Source organism: Myotis lucifugus, unplaced genomic scaffold (assembly GCF_000147115.1).
Source record: "Myotis lucifugus unplaced genomic scaffold, Myoluc2.0 scaffold_28, whole genome shotgun sequence".
Taxonomy (NCBI): Eukaryota; Metazoa; Chordata; class Mammalia; order Chiroptera; family Vespertilionidae; genus Myotis; species Myotis lucifugus.
The window spans coordinates 9,391,419-9,411,266 of record NW_005871076.1 but is presented as its reverse complement, the minus strand read 5'-3'; the positions used below and the strand labels follow the sequence as shown (position 1 = coordinate 9,411,266).

The 19,848-nt window shown below is 38.5% G+C and overlaps 1 protein-coding gene across 5 annotated transcripts in view; it reads left to right on the top strand.

Moving 5' to 3' along the window:
• The window catches only part of LOC102421748 (pterin-4-alpha-carbinolamine dehydratase 2), a 53,613-nt gene extending 34,081 nt beyond the window's left edge, over positions 1-19,532 (top strand). For all 5 annotated transcript variants that reach the window (XM_014453899.2, XM_014453900.2, XM_014453897.2 and 2 more), the window contains 2 exons: positions 17,692-17,772; positions 18,957-19,532. In XM_014453899.2, coding sequence (XP_014309385.1) covers positions 17,704-17,772; positions 18,957-19,052 — 165 coding nt within the window. In that variant the 5' untranslated portion in view covers positions 17,692-17,703 and the 3' untranslated portion in view covers positions 19,053-19,532. The remainder of the gene's footprint in view (positions 1-17,691; positions 17,773-18,956) is intronic.
• Positions 19,533-19,848: the final 316 nt, after the last annotated feature.

The window sequence follows — 19,848 nt, the reverse complement described above, 5'->3', positions numbered from 1 at the left end:
GATTATAAAGAAGAAAAGGTAAGGAGTAGATGGCCATTTTGCATACCAGTTTTTAAAAATGTATTTGTCCATATACTCCATATGTCTTATGGTTTGAATACATGAAGTTGAAACATAAAGATATTTTTTTCTATATAAGTTGAAATTTTATAATGATAAAACCAAGCAGTGTAAATTCTAATTCATAAAAGGTTGTTAAAACAAAACAAAGGACTTTGCAATACCCCTCACTTCATCAGCTTCCTGAAAGGTAACAACTATGGATTATCAAACGATCGGGAATGAAAACCTCCAGTAGTACTTTTCTGAAGCAACTGATAGGCATGAATGAATAGTCCTAATGAACAGTGAGGCCTCGGGAGTTATTTAGATGTTAGGGAACTCTGGGTAAATGATTCCTCTTGACATGATTTTGAAACCAGTGTTTCAGTCTGCTTTAGGGTAAAGGATGGATAGAAAACTGGGAAATGTGCTGATCAAGAGAGCAAAACTGGATTGTGAGAAATTCTAGAAGGAGCTAATCAGACTGAGCTGTTGGTCTGCTCATAGTAGCTGATGATGATATGGGGAACTGAAATTTAAACTTATGGGCAGAGGAATTTGGAAATGGGTAGTGTCTTCCCAGGGAAAAGGTATTCTCATCTTGGCCAGAATGCCTTTTTGGCACCCATCAGCTGTGTGAAATCTATCTCGAGAACTTTCGCTGAAATGGAACAGAAACAAAGAGCTCTTAGGTAAAGTTGTGTGTAGAGGTGTTTATGTTGGTAAAGCTGCTGCCTGGAGAAGAGTAGACCTCTCTCAAAGGGTAGTCTTCCCAGCCTAGGAATTCAGGAGGAATTTACTAATGTAATTAGAAATCCTAAATCTGCAAAGGAAAGCTGCTTTGCACCTTGCCTTTTCATTTAACAGCATATCTTGAAGGTGCTCCGTGTAATTAGCTAAAAGAGCTGCCTTATTTTCCCAAATGGCTTTTTAGGGTAATTTCTAGAAATGTTGACTTAAGAACTTTTTAAAAAAGGCTCTAAAATGTTACAGGTCTGTGAGTATAGCTTTTGAAGGTCATGTTTAGAGGTGAGCGTGCTCTCATAGGTGGTGTACTTAGCAGTAGCTGAAGCACTAATTCAGCTGAGGGCACAGTAGAGCAGGCTGCTCTCTCAGGAGCCTGTGGACATTGTCTCAAGTGCCTGGGGAAGCCAGTTTTAATTCAGAGTTGGATATTCTTGGCCTGAGTTATTGGAAATGTTGAATGCTGTAATGGATTGAATAGAAGGCAGGTAGACTAGTGGCTCAGGGTCAGTGGGGTCGTGTCTGCCCCGCACATACTGGACTGCCTAAGTAAAGGTCATCAAGTGAGACTTTTAGTTTGGCTTCTCAGGGAAACATGTCACCTGCTTGGCTAAGATGCTCACTTGACAGATTGCCAGTTCCACCAGAAATCTTCTATGTGGACACCCACTTAGAGAAATAGTTTTAAATATGTTTCTGGGTTTCTCAGCCCTGCAAAGGTGAATTTTTTTGGCCTTTCAATTGTTCTTGTACTAGGTTTGCAAAGGAATTTTCCTCTCCAGGTTATAGACACTGTGTGTGTGTGTGTGTGTGTGTGTGTGTGTGTGTGTGAAAGTGTTAGTGATGATAATAAATCAGTAGCATTGACTGAGTGCCTACTAGAAGGACAGGCATCCTGTAAAATATGTTACATGAATTAGCCCCTTTTTACATCTGAGGAAACTGAGGCTCATTTAAAAGGTTAATTCCTCTGTGAGGTCACATAGCTAGTGAATAGCAGAGCTAGGATATGAGCCTACATCTTTGACTCTGAAGTCTTTGCAATTGACTGTAGTGTTCAAAATAAGGGTAATAGTTTAGAGGAAAAAAGCATGGATCAAAAGCATCTTTGGTTGGGCCTGTTCTTCACAATTCTCATGTTGCTAGTTGAGAATATTCTGTTGCCCACAAATTAAGATCTGATGTTCTATTTGCAGTGGCTAGAACAGTTAACAATGTTTTCCATGAAAAAGTCATGCTGAGACACGTAATCATATTCTGGGGCAAAGAAGGCCTTTCCTTGGTGGACCAAGCACTGTTTATGTGATTGATCAGTCACCAACACCCAGGGAAGGTCCTGTCCTATGACATGTGCGTGCTTGGCAATGATCTTGCCATGCATTTTGCTTAATAATTTTCATTATTTTTAATTAAAGTTGAAGAAGTGCAGACTCTAGCTGAAATTAAGGTAGGTTGTGTTGCCGGAATCTGGTAATTACTTTAATTGATCACAAGATAGTTTCCTTGATCACCAATTAGACTAAATTGCCGATCATGTTTCAAGACGTGAAGAAATGCCCAAACTGATTTATGTAATAGTGTTTTCATTTCTAATCAGACATAAATATCATTTCCTTCCATGGCAATTGTGTTTTATAAAAGAAGGGTTATGGGCCTACAAACATAAAGGTGATTCGTAAACAATAGAGTTCTAATTCATTGAATTAGTAAAGGAAGTATTTAGAAGCTTAATGGAGATTGTACTGGGGAAATTACTTTGGAGTCGCTGGTGCTCATTTTCTTAGTGGGAGATATGTTCTTTTTTAGTGCATAATTAAAATAGTCTACAATCAAAATATAAAAGGCAGCTGATTTAAAGAACATTTCAAAGAGAACTGCTCTGAGTAATGAAAGATTTGTATTGTAAATATGTGCTAGAAGTTAAGTCTTAGAACTTTAATAAATTATACATGTTATTTGGCTGAAGCTGCATTTTAAACTCAGGGTGCTGTTAAACATTTCACAGATTGATACAGGATTTTTGTTTTGGTTTCGTGCATCTGATAGTCTTTCATATTTTCATGGAATAAAATGAAACAAAAGGAACTTTAAGAAAAATTAAAGTTCCCAAAGAATACTTGATTTGGGGTTCATGGAAAAATCTTTTAATTGCTGATGGTTTGGAGATTTCCAAATGACAAACTTCATTGGCCCAATTTACTGTGATTGTAATGCTTACATTCCTTAAAATGGCAGAGTGACTTAAAAAGTCATACTTCATCATGCATTCATTGACTTGTTCATAAAATGTTTGTAATTTGCAATAGAGGAAAGACTGAAACTATTATCAGCCATTATATGTTATTTGTTGGCCATATGTTTGTTTGAAATGGCCGTGGCTCAACAGAACATGGCTCATAGACAAACTATGCTGTAAATTGGCACTAAAAACCCACCTAAACAGGTAGGCATATGTTAAGAAGTTCACATGAGCCAAAATATTTTAATATGAACCAGGTTACATATAGGATCCCAGCTGCTTTAACAGTGAGATCTTCATTTGCATGGCTTCTTCATTTTATCCCCAAACTAATTTTTAAACATAGATCATGTATATATGTGGTTCAAAATTCAAAAGGTACCAAAGAGTATAGAAGTCTCTTCCTGTTCCTGATTCTCAATCACCCAGTTCCCTCCTCCATGCCCCCCATTATTTACATTATAACTAGCTCCAGAGATGTTAATGCATATATTTTATTCTTTCATTTTTATATAATTCATAAACTATTTTTACACCTTTTTTTCATTTAGTAACTTATCTAGGAGATATCCATGCTAGAGGATAAATAGTTTCTTCATTCTTTGTAATGGCTGCGTAGTACTCCAGTGTATAAATGTACCATAATATGTTTAATCAGGCTCTGTTGAGGGACATTTGGCTCTCTCAAGACCATGGCTGTAACCACCTGTGCTGCAGGGACCATTCTTTAATTTATGTTTGCGTATGTCTGCAGACAAATTCCTAGAAGTTGACTTATTTGGTCGAAAGGCATGGACATTTTTTACCTAAGGTCATGGGTATTTAAAATTTTGATATATATTGTCATATTTTCTTCTGTGGTGATTATTATCAGTTTATATTCACCAGCAATGCACGAGAGTGCCCCTTCTCTTCTATCTTCACCAACAGAATATTATCGAAATCTTTGATCTTTACCAAACAGGTTTAACTTAGTTCCCCCCTCAGCTTTATTGAGATATAATGGACATAAAGCGTAGTTTAAATTTATGCTTCCTTTATCATGTATGAAATTGAGCAGTTTTTATGTTTAAAGACAATTCTTTTCTGTTATGTCTATTATGTCCTTTGTCCATTTAAAAAAATCAAGTGGTTGGTCTTTTTCTTATTAATTTGTAGGAGCGCTTTATATGTTAAGGAAATAAGTACCACAGATACAATTTGTTGTGTGTCTTTTAATTTGTTTGTTGTATGGTTTTTATTCCCATACAGGAAAATAATTTTAATGTAAGATTTGTCTATGTTTTAGTAGTGGTTTAAAGTTTTCTTTAAACCACTTTGGAACTTATACATTTCTTATTAAGTTTACTCCTAGATAAATTTTGGTTCCATTGTAAATGGGATGTTTTCTTCCAATATTTTTTCTAATTAGTTAATTATATAAAACTTCTGTTGACTTATTTTGACTTCTTTGTTTTATTCTTGACTTTAATGGGAATTCTAGTGTTTTCTTATTAAGAATGATATTAAGAATATATTCTAATCATTTAAAGAGGGGTTCATATATTCTTATTTCATTAAGAATTTTAATATAGGGCTTGGCTGTGTTGGTTAGCGTGTTGTCCTGATATACCAAGGTTGTGGGTTCAATTTCTGGTCAGGTCATATAGAAGAAGCAACCAATGATGCATAAATAACTGGAACAACAAAGTGATGTTTCTCTCTCCCTCCACCCTCCACCCTCCACTTCTCTCTCTCTAAAACAAAAAAATTTTTAAAAGAATTTTAGCCGAAACCGGTTTGGCTCAGTGGATAGAGTGTCGGCCTGCAGACTGAAGGGTCCCAGGTTCGATTCCGGTCAAGGGCATGTACCTGGGTTGCGGGCACATCCCCAGTGGGAGATGTGTGGGGGGCAGCTGGTCGATGTTTCTCTCTCATCGATGTTTCTAACTCTCTGTCTCTCTCCCTTCCTCTCTGTAAAAAATCAATAAAATATATTAAAAAAAAGAATTTTAATATATAATAAATATTGAATTTATTAAGTATCTTTTCAGAAGTCATATGAATTTTTGATTAATATGATAAATTATGTCAATATATTACCTAATATTGAACCATCCTTGCATTCTCAGAATAAATCCTATTTGTTCATGGTGTTTTGTTCTTTCAGTGTTTTGCTAGGTTTTGTTTATTAAGATTTTAATAAATATGAGATCAATCTACATTTTCATTATTATATGCTATCTCTGTGGGAACTTGGAGACAGTGTTATGATAGTTTATAACTTGGAAATGTTCTTTTTCTATGCTCTGGAACAGTTTAGTATTAGAGTTAACTTGATTTAAGGTTTTTTAGAATTCCTCTGTGAAATGATTGGGAACTAACTTTTTGGTGTTACTCTTAGACACATTTCTCTTTGATAGTTGTTTAATTGTTTAGATATTTTTCTCTTCTGGGGTCAGTTTTGATAATTTTTATTTCTCAGAGAACTATTTTACCTATGTTATAAAATTTGAGTTAACTTTGTATTTGCCTACACCTTTTTTTTGGTATGTTTTAAAATCTCTTTTATCTGTAGTTACTTCCCTGTTGTCATTTCCTCTTTTGTTTACCTGTGCTCTCTCTCATTGTTTTTGTTTTTATTTTGTTTTAGATGGAGTAACCTATTTTCTATTGTATAACTTTTTCAGATACAGCATTTTGATTTATTAGTTTTATTATTTTTCTCACTTCTAATTCATTTATATCTACTTTTCTTTTTATTTATATCCTTTCCTGTTCTCCTTAAATTTATTTTGTTGTTATTTTTTTACCTTCTTGATTGGGTGCTTAGTATATTTATTTATATATTTTAAAAAGTATGTTTTTATTGATTTTAGAGAGAGAGGAAGGGAGAGGGAGAGAGAGATAGAAACATCAATGATGAGTGAGAATCATCAATCAGCCATCTCCTGCCCACACCCACTGGGGACTGAGGCCTAGCCAGAAACCCAGGCATGTCCTCTGACTGGGAATTGAACCAATGACCTCCTGATTCATGGGTCGACATTCAACCGCTGACTTATACTGGTGGGGCAATATATTTATTTTTATTCAATTGTGTTCATTAAGGTATTTAAGTATTTAAAATATTTACTCTGATTATTGCTTTAGATGTATCCCTGTATGTAGTACTTATTACATTCATTTTTATTTTAGTTTTAATGTCTTCTTTGACTTAAGATTTTTGTTTTTTTTTTTGAGTCAAGATTTTTAAAAGAAGGATTTAAAATTTCCATGTAGTACTTTTTATAACTTTTGGGTTGTAGTTTGTTTGTTTGTTTATCCTCACCTGAGGATATATTTTTCATTAATTTTAGAGAGAGAGGAAGGGGGAGGGAGAGAGAGAGAAAGAGAGAGAGAGAGAGAAAGAAGCATCGATCAGTTGCCTACTGTACATGCCCTGAGGAAGGGGGGCTGAGAGAGAGAGAGAGAGAGAGAGAGAAGAAAGAGAAAGAGACATCGATCAGTTGCCTCCTATACATGCCCTGACTGGGGATTAAACCTGCAACCTGGGTATGTGTCCTGACCATGAATTGAACCTATGGTCTTTTGGTGCAGGGGATGATGCTCTAACCCAGTGGTCGGCAAACCGTGGCTTGCGAGCCACATGCGGCTCTTTGGCCCCTTGAGTGTGGCTCTTCCACAAAATACCATGTGCGGGCGCACATGTACAGTGCGATTTAAACTTCGTGGCCCATGTGCAGAAGTCGGTTTTTGGCCTGGGCGAGTCTATTTTGAAGAAGTGGCGTTAGAAGAAGTGGGGGGGGTCGGTCGGTCGGTCGGGCGACGGGAGACATGGCACAGGCAGGCTGCGGGATACGCATAGCGGGGGAGGTACATTGTTTTGAGGTACTTTCGCTGAGGTCGACCCCTTCCAACTCTCCCATCCACACTCGTCTATCTGAAACAAGTATACAAGACAAGTGTGGATGGGAGAGTTGGAAGGGGTCGACCTCAGCGAACGTACCTCAATCAGATTGAGGAAGTTTTTAGCAAAGGCCAGCTTAGGAGTACCCTAATTAAGTTAATAACAATGTACCTACCTATATAGTTAAGTTTAAAAAATTTGGCTCTCAAAAGAAATTTCAATCGTTGTACTGTTGATATTTGGCTCTGTTGACTAATGAGTTTGCCAACCACTGCTCTAACCAACTGAGCCACACTGGCCAGGACTGTTAATATTTTTATTATTGAACTAGAAGCCCGTTGCATGAAGATTTGCGCAATAGGCCTTCCTTCGCCTGGCTGCTGGCACCGGTTTTCCTCCGGCACCAGGGACCCAGGCCTTTTGTCCGGCTGCAGTGAGGCTTGGCTTCTCCGCTGTGGCCTCAGCAAGGCTTGGCTTCTCGGCTGTGGCCGCAGCGGAGAAGCCAAGCCTCTTCAGTCTTCAGTCTTCAGTCTTCACTCTGGCCGGAGCCTTCAGTCTTCGCTCCGTGCCTGCATATGCAAATTAACCGCCATCTTTGTTGGGTTAATTTGCATAGTTGCTCTGATTGGCTGGTGGGCGTATAGGAGTGACACCAGTTTGCATGTTTCCCTTTTATTAGTGTAGATGTTGTCAGTACTATTTCTACTTTTTGGAATTTATTGCGATTTTTTTTGTGTGGGCTAATATATGTTCATGTTCTATAGATGGATATTATCCATCATATGGATATTTGATGGAAGTGTTAAAAGCTATATTCTTTCTTTCTGTCAGGAGGGGATATAACAAGAAGTTGGCTGTATGCAATCTGGAAGAGGGTTCTCACCAGCACCTACCCATGATCATGTACCCTTTTCTTAGACTTTCAGTTTTCAGTACTCTGAATCCTTCAAGGAATTTGCTAATTACTCAATGAAGTTGAAAAGGAAAGGATGATGATGGTGATGATGATGGTGCACAATGCTAGTGACTTGCTGATCAAACTGCTGGCAAATTTTTGGAAGGAGCAATTAGGCTTCACCAAACTAGGTATAGGCCTGTTTTGTGAGCTCCAATAAGTATGTACCAAGTAACTAAGATAATCTACCAGAATTAAATGTAGTCACTTGACCAAATATCTAACCCTTTTAGGACTAAGAACACACCATTCAGTGGTTATTTTATCTGGAATGTCATAACAAACAGTTTGAATCCAGGATATGAAAGTAGCAAGTTATGAGAAGAAAGAGCAGACTAGTAGAAGTGTTCCCACTGTCTGGTATCATCAATCAAGTTGACATGGGCATTTTTTGAGTGATTGGAATTCAAGCAAAGTCAGTTCTCTGGCTATTCTGGATTCCATTTTGTTCATCTGAAGTCTCATTAACAAAAATACTTAATTGGAAAAATATATAGCCCTGGCTGGTTGGCTCAGTTGGTGGAGCATCATCCTGTACTCTGAAAGGTTGTGGGTTTGATACCAGGTTGGGGCACATGCTGAAGGCAACTGATCAATGTTTGTCTCTCACATTGATGTTTCTCTCCCCCTTTCTCTCTTTCTAAAATCAATAAGCATGTCCTCAGGTGAGGATTAAAAATAAGAGCGGGAGAGAGTATATCAGTATGAAAATAATTACTTGTTAAGTATGAAAGTATAGTATGAAAATAATTACTTGTTAAGTAACATGACAATTATTACATAATTCTATATAATAAAAGGGTAATATGCAAATTGACCCTAACGACGGAATGACCAGGAACAACCAGTCGCTATGATGTGCACTGACCACCAGGGAGCAGACACTCAATGCAGGAACTGCCCCCTGGTGGTCAGTGCGCTTTTCACAGGGGGAGCGTCGCTCAGCCACAAGCCAGGCTGACAGATGCAAGCACAGCGGCAGTAGCGGGAGCCTCTCCTGCCTCCTCAGCAGTGCTAAGGATGTCCAACTACAGCTTAGGCCTGCTCCCCGGGGCTCTCAGGCTGCCAGAGGAATGTCTGACTGCCAGCTTAGGCCTGATCCCCTGGGGAGTGGGCCTAAGCTGGCAGGTTGACATCTCCCCAAGGGCACCCGGGCTGCCAGAGGGATGTCTCACTGCCAGCTTAGTCCCGGTCCCCTGGGGAGCAGGCCTAAGCCAGCAGGTGGACATCCCCCAAGGGGTCCCAGGCTGTGAGAGGGCGCAGGCTGGGCTGAGAGACCCTCCCCCCAGCACCCGAGTGCATGCATTTTGTGCATTGGGCCTCTAGTACTGAATAAAGTTTCCTAAAATCTTGATAAGCATTGCTCATCTGACTTCTATTTTGAAGTTACTGTGTGGAAGGATGACGGACAGATGATGTAAAAATAAATAAAAGCTATGTTCTTAATTTTTAGAGTTTAAAATATATCAATTAGTTCTACCTTTTAAACTATGTGTTTAAGTAGTCCATATCCTTACTTTTGTTTGCTTAATCTGCCATGGATTAAGAGATGTGAATTAAAGTATCTAACTACACATGTTTCTATTTATCCTATATTTCTGTAATTTCTGCCTCATTGATTTTTTAAAGAAAAAGAACTGCTGTACTTTATTTGTTATTATTATTATTTTATTGATCTCAGAGAGAGGAAGCATCTATCGGTTGCCTTTCACACGTGCCTGGACCAAGGATAGAACCTGTAACCTGGGTATGTGCCCTGCCTAGGAATTGAACCCTTCACCTTTTGCTGTACAGGAGGATGCTCCAAACAACTGAACCATACTGACCAGGGCCTGCCTCTTGATTTTTGATGCTATTTGTAGTATAGATATTCACAATTATTCAATCTTCATTGTAGATATACTTTATAACTGTAAATTACCTTTATGATTTCTTAAAACATTTTTTTCCACATTTTCCTGTGTCCTTTTATTTTCAGTGGTTGAGGTTTGCTTTGAGATGCATTGTAAAGTTTTCTTTTAATTGGTTGGATTTAGGTTTTTTAGTTTATTGATTGGAAAGATGTTTGGTCTTATAAAACCAATAAACTTTTTCCTCCCATAATTTAAATCATAATATGAATTGTGTTTTCTTTGCTTCATTTTAATTATGTTTTTCTTTACTTAATTGTGAATGTTTTTATTTTTGTTTTGGTTCTTCTAGAATCTAGTGGATACTATTATACCTATAATTTTACATGGCAAATTTAATCCTCTATTTCTTTAGATGGCATTTAGATAACATTTCTTTATATAGTGGTCTCCCACTAAGCAATATCAGAATTATACTTCTAGTTTCCCTTCACCAGATAATTTTAGTTCATATTATTTTTAGTTCTTATATTTTATACCTTTAAATATACATACGTCTGTAACAATTGATCTCAGCTTTCAAGATTTTTAAAACTTTCATCTACCCTATTTCTTCTCCTTTTTCCTTCAACCCTTTTAATAGTTTATAACTTGCATTTCATTCTGTGTCTATAACCTCCACAATTGTTTTAAATATATTTCTAGAGCTGAGTGAATTTATTGCCCACTGCCAATACCTTTGGTATGGTTTCTCTATTCATCTCTTAGTTACTTATATTTCACCCTTTTTAAATAAAAGTTTCCTCAAGAAGGATGAATGGGAATTATTCCCTGAATTACTGCATTAAAAATTTTATGTCTCGCATTAATTTTGAACACTTCAATTTAGCTAGGTATAAATTTTTTTTGCACTTTCGTTTCCTAAAATCTTGATAAGCATTGCTCATCTGACTTCTATTTTGAAGTTACTGTGTGGAAGGTTGAAGTCAATCAGATTCTTTTTATCCTTAGAGGTTAATTGATCTTTTTTTTTTCTTCAAAGGATTTTTTTCTTCTTCTTTTTTTTTTTAAAATATATTTTATTGATTTTTTACAGAGAGGAAGGGAGAGAGATAGAGAGTTAGAAACATCGATGAGAGAGAAACATCGATCAGCAGCCTCCTGCACACCTCCTACTGGGGATGTGCCCGCAACCCAGGTACATGCCCTTGACCGGAATCGAACCCGGGACCTTTCAGTCCGCAGGCCGACGCTCTATCCACTGAGCCAAACCGGTTTCGGCTTTCTTCTTCTTTAATGGTTGTATATACTGGTTGAATTCTTACCATCTATAGATTAAAATCTCATTTCTGGAAAATTTTCTTGACTTACATTTATAATTTTTCTGGGAATTTTGGTTCTCTTATTGATAATAATTGTCTATATATTAAATCTACTTTGTTTTCTAGATTTTTGAATTCTTATAAACTGTTATTGATTTCTACTTTATTTTGCCCATTTTTTCAGTCCTGTTCTGTAAATTCTTAATGGATAGTTAGTGATGTCTGTTCTGCCTTGGGCTGTTTTCAGCTTCTTTTAAAAAAATAATTTTTCATTTTTTGATTACAGTTGATATACAATATTATATTAGTTTCAGGTGTATAACATAGTGATTAGAACTTTAAGGAATGGTTTTAGAGAGCCTGTACTTTTAGCTAGTTCAGGGCCTTTAGATTCCAACTGGCATCCTGGTAATAAGTAGCGAGGACTGTAAAAAATCTTAGCAAGAAGGGACAGATGCTGTTCACCATCTGCTAAGCTTGCTGTTGAGTCATATTCTTTCTTTATGATGTTTCAGATAATCAGAATTCTCCTATGAGGTTTTGCTTTTCTCCTCTCCTACCCACTCATTTTTTTTACAGAAATTCTTTAATTTGGATGTGTATTGTTCAGGATGTTTTTAATTTGTGGATTTAAAATAAATATTTTGGGGATTATTTGGTTTCGTTATATGGAAGAAGAGTTATGGAATAGCCTCTTTGTTCCAAGAGTAGTTTGTGTTCTTTCCCTAAGCAAGAATTAGGAGTAAATCTTGTGTAAATGGTTTATTAGGAGTAAATCTTGTGTAAATGGTTTTGTGATATTTTATTAAATGCAAATATTAGATGATGGTTGAGGGAATTATATAAAGCTTAGGAAAATACAAAGTTAGAGGGTCTTTGGATGAGCCTCCCTTTTTACATTGTATATGGATGTTCTGTTTTAAGTCATATCTGTGATGAAATAGATTTTGCTAGTATGCTTACTTGTAGTCCAAGATTTGAGGAGCACTTCTGACCATGTTAAAATCATCCATTTGATCCATTTGGCTCTTGGGAAATGGTAAGGGATTCTAAGTATCACTTTGGACCTTTTAGGATAACATGGTTCAAAGAAACTGTGGCTACAGGGGTTTAAGGAGTTGCGCAGTGACTGACTGTCCATCTCACTTGTTGTCATTAAGCTGTTTTCCCCAGTAAATGTTTTTTTTTAATTTTTCTATTTATTTTATTGTATATTTAAAAAATTAAATCGTTATTGTTCAGATTATTACAGTTGTTCCTCTTTTTCCCCCCCATAGCTCCCCTCCACTCGATTCCCACCGCACCCTCTGCCCTTACCGCCACGACCCACTGTTCTCATCCATAGGTCTACAATTTTTGTCCAGTCTCTTCCCACACCCCACACTCCGCCCCCCCCACCCCCCCGAGAATAGTCAGTCCACTCCCTTTCTATGCCCCTGATTTTATTATATTCACCGGTTTATTCTGTTCATCAGATTATTTATTCACTTGATTTTTAGATTCACTTGTTGATAGATGTGTATTTGTTGTTCATAATTTGTATCTTTACCTTTTTCTTCTTCTTCCTCTTCTTAAAGAATACCTTTCAGCATTTCATATAATACTGGTTTGGTGGTGATGAACTCCTTTAGCTTTTTCTTATCTGTGAAGCTCTTTATCTGACCTTCAATTCTGAATGTTAGCTTTGCTGGGTAGAGTAATCTAGGTTGTAGGTTCTTGCTATTCATCACTTTGAATATTTCTTGCTACTCTCTTCTGGCCTGCATAGTTTCTGTTGAGATATCAGCTGACAGTCGTATGGGTATTCCCTTGTAGGTAACTGATTGTTTTTCTCTTGCTGCTTTTAGGATTCTCTCTTTGTCTTTTGCCCTTGGCATTTTAATGATGATGTATCTTGGTGTGGTCCTCTTTGGATTCCTTTTGTTTGGGGTTCTCTGCACTTCCTGGACTTGTAAGCCTATTTCTTTCACAAGGTAGGGGAAGTTTTCTGTCATTATTTCTTCAAGTAGGTTTTCAATATCTTGCTCTCTCTCTTCTTCTGGCACCCCCATAATTCGGATGTTGGTACGCTTGAAGTTATCTCAGAGGCTCCTTACACTATCTTCATATTTTTGGATTCTTTTTTCTTTTTGTTTTTCCGGTTGGGTGATTTTTGCTTCTTTGTATTTCAAATCTTTGACTTGATTCTTGCGATCCTCTAGTCTGCTGTTGGAACTCTGCATAATATCCTTTATTTCAGTCAGTGTATGCTTAATTTCTAGTTGGTCCTTTTTCATAACCTCGAGGGTCTCACTAGATTTATCGAGGGCCTCACTACATTTATCGGCGGTCTCACTAGATTTCTTGAGGGTCTCACTAAATTTATCGGCGGTTTCTAGAAAATTCTTGAAAAACCTTAAAAGTGTGGTTTTGAACTCTATATCCAGTAGTTTGCTATCCTCCATTTCTGTCATTTGTGACTTGTTTCTTTGTCTCCGCATTTTTTATGCTTCCCTGTGTTGATAGAGTGGCTTTCTGTGCTAGGTGTCCTGTAGGTCCCAGTGGCTCAGCCTCCCCAATTACCTGAGGTGGACACTCTTGGTGTACCCCTTTGTGGGCTTTGTGCACAGTCTTGTTGTAGTTAAGCCTTGCTTGTTGTAGGTATCACTGGGAGGAATTGACCTCCAGGCCAATTGGCTCTGAGAATCAGCTGTGTCTACAGTGGGAGAACTTCTGAGCTGGAGACACCCTTCTGGGGCAAGACTTGCTTCAGTGGGGCTTTGGTGCTCACTGAGTCTGCCCCCTGAGTGTGTCCCTTATGGATCTGAGGAGTTGTAATCTGGATGGTCCCACTCTGACCACTGGGTACACTGGCTCTTGGATCTCTAAGGAGGTGTAATTTAGCCTCTGCCTGAGGCTACCCAGCAGGAGCTATGGAGAGATTCCTCTTCTTTGTTTGGGATTTGGAGGTGCCCAGATGAGGCCCAGCTGTGAAGCAGTGCAAGCTGCTGTGGGGCCTTGGACCTTCTTTTGGAAGTTCTGGGTCTCTCTGACTCAGCTACAGTTTGTTAGGTAATTTTCAGGTTGCAAAGGGCCAGGCCTTTCATATGCAAAAGCCTCTGTGCACAGCTTGGGTGGTGCGGGGTCTCAGGGGATCAACAGAGCAGAGCAAGCAGCTATGGCTGCTCCCCAGTCCTACCCTAAGAGGCCCCGGGTCTCAGTGTCCCGGTAATCGCTGCAAGCACCTCTGAGAGAAAGCCGCCCTTGAGTTCTGCCCGATGCCAGACAGTCCAGTTTCTCCCCGTATGAGTCTGGGACACACCTGGAACTGGAGTTCAGAGCAGTTGGGAGCTTGAGACTCTCTCCCGATTGAAAAATGTGCCGCGTCCTCAGCCGCCAGCCCTCTCCACGTGCGCCGCGTCCTCAGCCGCCAGCCCTTTTGGCGTGAGCCTCCGTACCTCTGCACTTTACTTCCGCACCTCCTCTGAGTCTCAGTGTGCTTTTCTCTTTCCTTCTAGTTGTAGAATTTCCACTCAGCCAGCCTTCCTGTGGTTCTGGATGATGTCCGTTTTGTCTTTTAGTTGTATATTTGAAGTGGTTGTGCGAGGCAGCAATTTCCGGTGTTTACCTATGCCGCCATCTTGGTTTCTCTCCCAGTAAATGTTCATCATAGTGTTACCCTACAGTATATTATCTATTGTCAGATATATGTGTATCAATCTCTAGTCCTGACACATGGAAAAAGGAAAGGGCTATTCTTCTGGGAGACAGCAACTGGAATCTTAGATTCTCAGGGCTTGGGAAGGCTTGTCATCCATCATTATGTTTTGTTAAGTTTGGCCAGAAGCAGCAGTGGTAGCAGTATGTGCCATTATTGACTTTTACTCTGTGCCTTGTGCTGTGCCAAGTGCATTGATATCCCCTGTCTTATTTTTTGTTAGAATGATAACATGAACTTTTTAAAAAATTTAATTGTTTTATTGATTAAGTTATTACATATGTGTCCTTATCCCCACATTCCCCCCCATTCCACCCCCCACTCAGATAACATGAACTTTTTATTATTATCCCCATTTTACTGATGAGAAAACTAAGGTTTAGAGGTAAATTATATGGCAGTTAAGTAGTAGAGTTGGGATTTGAATCCAGAACTCACTAGCTCAAAAGCACATATCCTTAATGACTACATTACTATCTCTCAGAGGTGGTTAATCTTGTAAGTATTCTAAAGCTAAACAAGAATAAGGCATTATAGACAAACAGTAAAAATTCTCATGCATCATTTAATACAAGTTAACTCTGTGTTTGAATAATTAAAACTGACTTTCACATTTGACTTGTCCCTTCCCCTCACATAGTCTAGAAAATCAGATTACAGTATTCTTCTTTATTTGTGGACAATACATTCCAGGACCTCTATGGATGCCTAAAACTGTAGATAGTACTGAACCATATATATATATAATGTTTTTCCTATACATACATACCTCTGATAAAGTTTAATTTATAAATTAGGCACAGTAAGAGATTAACAGCAATAACTAATAATAAAATAGAACAATTATAACAATCCTATATAATAAGAGCCTAATATGCAAATTGACTGAATGGCAGAACGACTGGCAGAACAACCGGTTGCTATGATGTGCACTGACCACCAAGGGGCAGATGCTCAATGTAGGAGCTCCCCCCAGCTCACAGGCGCCAGGCCAGCCAAGGTGGGTGCCAGTGGGGGTCCGTGATCGCCCCACTGGTCACCTCGCAGAGGGAGGTCACCGGCAGCGGTGGTGGGGGGCGGGGCCGGCAAGCAGGCAGTGCCAGGCTGGCCAAGGCAGGTGCCAGCGGGGGCCCGCCAGATCACCCTGCTGTTGCCTCACAGATTGGCCTTTAGGGACCCTACCCGTGCACGAATTTTGTGTACCAGGCCTCTAGTATATTATAATAAAAGTTATGTGACTGTGGTCTCTTTCTCTTTGATGACTGGTCTGATAACCGAGACAGCTACTAAGTGACTAATGGGCGGGTAGTGTATACAGTGTGGATATGCTGGACAAAGGAATGATTCATGTCCTGGGCAGGATGAGCGGGACAATGCAAGGTTTCATCACACTACTGAGAACAGTGCACAATTTAAAACTTATGAATTGTTTATTTCTGTAATTTTCCATTTAATATTTTCAGACCGTGGTTGACCGCTGTAATTGAAACCATGGAAAGCGAAACTGTGCATGGGGTGGGGAGAACTGTTGCAATGAGAAGGGGTAGAGAGGGAATAGTGCTTTCCCACTGATAATTCCATACTTGGTTAAGTGGATTTTGCTTGAATTTCCTTCCTTTAGGCCTTAAATGTCAAAATGGAAATTTATCCTGAATAAAGTGACTTCTGAGATAGGAACTATTATGAATGAAATTATTTAAAATGGCATCTTCCATATTTCTCACTTTTAACTTGGAAATGCGCTCTTTTGTCTTTTGGTGATCCAAAAACAGCGCAACTAACATCAGATTGGTTTTTCTGGATGGGGTAATGAAGTTAAATATTTATTTCTGTGGCTGTAATGGGGACTGCTTTGTGAATTCCACTGTACCTTAGTGATTAATGTGACCTTACCTGAGTCTTACCAAGTATTTTTGCCTTCTGGGCACAATAGAGACAGACTCTCCTATTGTTTGCAATTCACCTCATAAAAATTTGAAAGCAGGAAAAAAAGTTTTTTCCCCTCTCAGGACAAGTTTGCATTCTGCTTTTTTAAAAAAATATGTATATTTTTTCATTGATTTTAGAGAGGAGGGAAGAGAGAAAGAGGGATAGAAACATCAATGATGAGAGAGAATCATTGATTGGTTGCCTCCACACGCCCCACACTAGGGATCAAGTCCACAACCCAGGCATGTACTCTATCTGGGAATTGAACCATGACCTTCTGGTTCATAGGTCGTTGCTCAACCACTGGGCCATGCTGGCCTGGGCTGCCTTCTGCTTTTTAAAATTAAGTTTGCACTTTCCCTGTGGTATGAAGACAGAGCCCTCCGCCTGTGGGCTCTGCCAAAAGCTGGGGCACTTTCTGCTTGAATTGCCAATGCTGGGCAGCGGCAAGAAGACCCCAGCAGGCAAGCCAAACTTTTGTTTCATTCTGGATGTCAATAAAAAGAGTTTCACCCCCTCCTGACCTGCCCGAGAGACAGAATAGGGAAGTTGTTCATTTCTGTCAGTGCTTTGGGTTTGAGACACACTCAAAAGACATTCTTCCATAGTCCTGAGGTTGATACCTTGTTAACAGCCCAGTCACTAAAAACAGAAGAGCAGTGCTGCCAGAAAAGTGGCTCCTAAGAGTTGGGGTCCAGGGCACTGGTTAAAGGGAAATTATTCCCGGGCTGTTTTGGAGAGTCTAGTCCTGAGGACAATTAAACAGTCCAGACAGGTCACTGGGTGAGACCAATTTCCTGCTTTGTTTATTTGAGCCTGATTGTTTTCACCATCGAGCAGCAGGTCATGGTCCTGCTACACCGTTACCCAGCTCTGCGGAGAGCAGTCCCTTTCATATTTGGTTTCTCCAGGCTTCCCTCAGGACCCTAGCCGTGTCTTTATCTGGTTGGATTGCTCTGGGGTCTCTCTCAGGTCCAGGGCAGAGGGCAGTGCCAGTAATCACTTTCGACTTCATCTTATGCAGGCCTTTGGCTTTATGTCTCGAGTTGCTCTACAAGCAGAGAAGATGAATCATCACCCGGAATGGTTCAATGCCTATAACAAGGTAATGAAATTGCCTTATTTTGGGATCACCTGAATTATGGAGTTTAGGAAATCTCTTTCTTCCTTGTCATCCTGTACAGCTAAATGTCATTGTGTTTAGGAAAGTATTCTTTTTTTTTTTTCTCAGAACCCCTGTGTATTATTGCAATTTAGTAACAAATTTTCAGATCTGCTCAAGAGAACCGTGACTAAGCCCTTTATTTTCATGTTTGTCTTCTGTTGAAACTAATATGAAAGTTGGGCCATATTAGGCTCCTGAATTAAACTTGAATATCAGCCATGCAGATAAAATGTTAAACCCTATTAAGGTAAATTATTGAAAAAATCGGAAGTAAATATCTCGAGGTAAATTTGCTCAAAAGCTGTTCTTTAAATAATAACTTTATTAAATGCTGTTTCTGCAGTGGGAACTGACCTTCTTAAGACAAACAGCAGACTGAAAAGACTTCATCAATTAATTTTAAAGGGGCATAGTGAGAAGAATACCCCTCAAAAAGTGTCCTTGCCTATGGTCATACCATTTAGAATTTATCTAGTTTTTTCTGGGGTTCTCTTTTCTCTTTGAAAGTCCTCTTTGAATAAAGAGAAAATTTCATATTTTTGTGATTTATTGGAATAATTCAGAGCATGTAGGTATCAGGATAAACTTTTCTTTCACAGTTGCCTCTCCTTGCCCATAACTTTGCTTTTGCCTTTTAATTGATTTGCAGAGAAGCAAGAGTCTATTCTTTCATCCCACACCCACCTCACTTTCCTAATTTGGAAATGGGCCTTTTTAATGTTGCAAAGATATTACCTTTGATAGCTTGGTTTTTCTCAACGTCCTGAAAATAGTGGGTATAATTAAAGTAATGGGAGTTCAAATGAAATCTCAGTCAGTCTCTCTCTCTCTCTCTCTCTTTTTTTTTTTCAAGAGACAAAATTTGAGATTCTGGCAGCTGAATTGCCCTTCGTATGAGAGAACTTTTTCATCCCTGGGCAGCTGCTGGGGCCAGCCTGAAGCTGACTGTGCCCCTGGAGTTTACTGGGTTTTGGAAATGTCCTATTTATTCATGTTTTCTAAATAATTTACTCTGACCAGTTCTTAAATATGAATGTTGCATAATAGATTGATTTCTGAACCACGAAAGCAGTATACCACGAATCGCAGGTCAGGGTTTTAAAAACTGCTTCTTTCTTTCTTAGGTCCAGATAACTCTCACCTCGCATGACTGTGGTCAACTGACCAAAAGAGACGTGAAGCTGGCCAAGTTTATTGAAAAAGCAGCTGCTTCTTTGTGATTTCTTTCAAAATGCTTGTAAAATCTTATACACATCTTAGGTGTAATGTACTTTGAGGGTGATTTACATGAACAAATTAAGCTGAAAATTTAGTTCACCTTTCTACCACATTTTGTAAAATCAGTGCTTAAATACAAAATGATTTAAATTTGAGCCTGAGGTATTTTTCATTATATCTAAGTCACATATATAAGGCATACCAACCGAGGTAATTGTATTAATAATACAGTATTGAAAAAGAGAAGTAGCATTTTTAAAGACCAGAAATTGGGATGGAGGAGCATTCACACATTTTATAACCTGGAAATTCAAGTGATTATGTTGACTTTACAAATGCATTGTGTTAGAGAATAGTTGTAAGGTAGAAAAAGAATGATAAACTCTGTAGGTAAAGGGTTGTAACCATCTGTAACAATTCTTATGAAGTTAAAATTGATTCTTTAGCTGCTGTTATTAATTAGATTTACAAAGTCACAAAAATTGGGTGAGCTGTCTTGTATTTTATTCTTACTTTTCAGGCAGGCAGTTGAAGGAAGAGGACAAGAACCTCTGACCTCTGAACTGAAGGTTCATAGCCGTTGAGCTAGAAACTACTTGGGTATTATCCAGTAATGAACTCTATTTACTCCTTGTTTTACTGACAGGAGTAAAATGGAATATAAAGTAATCTATTATTTAAAAATTGCAATAAGCATTCTTTGAAGGAACTCAGAAATGTACTTATTAATGAGCTTAGAATGTAGATTAAAAGAATGTATACATATATTCATCCAAGGAACACGTGTTAATCTTTCAA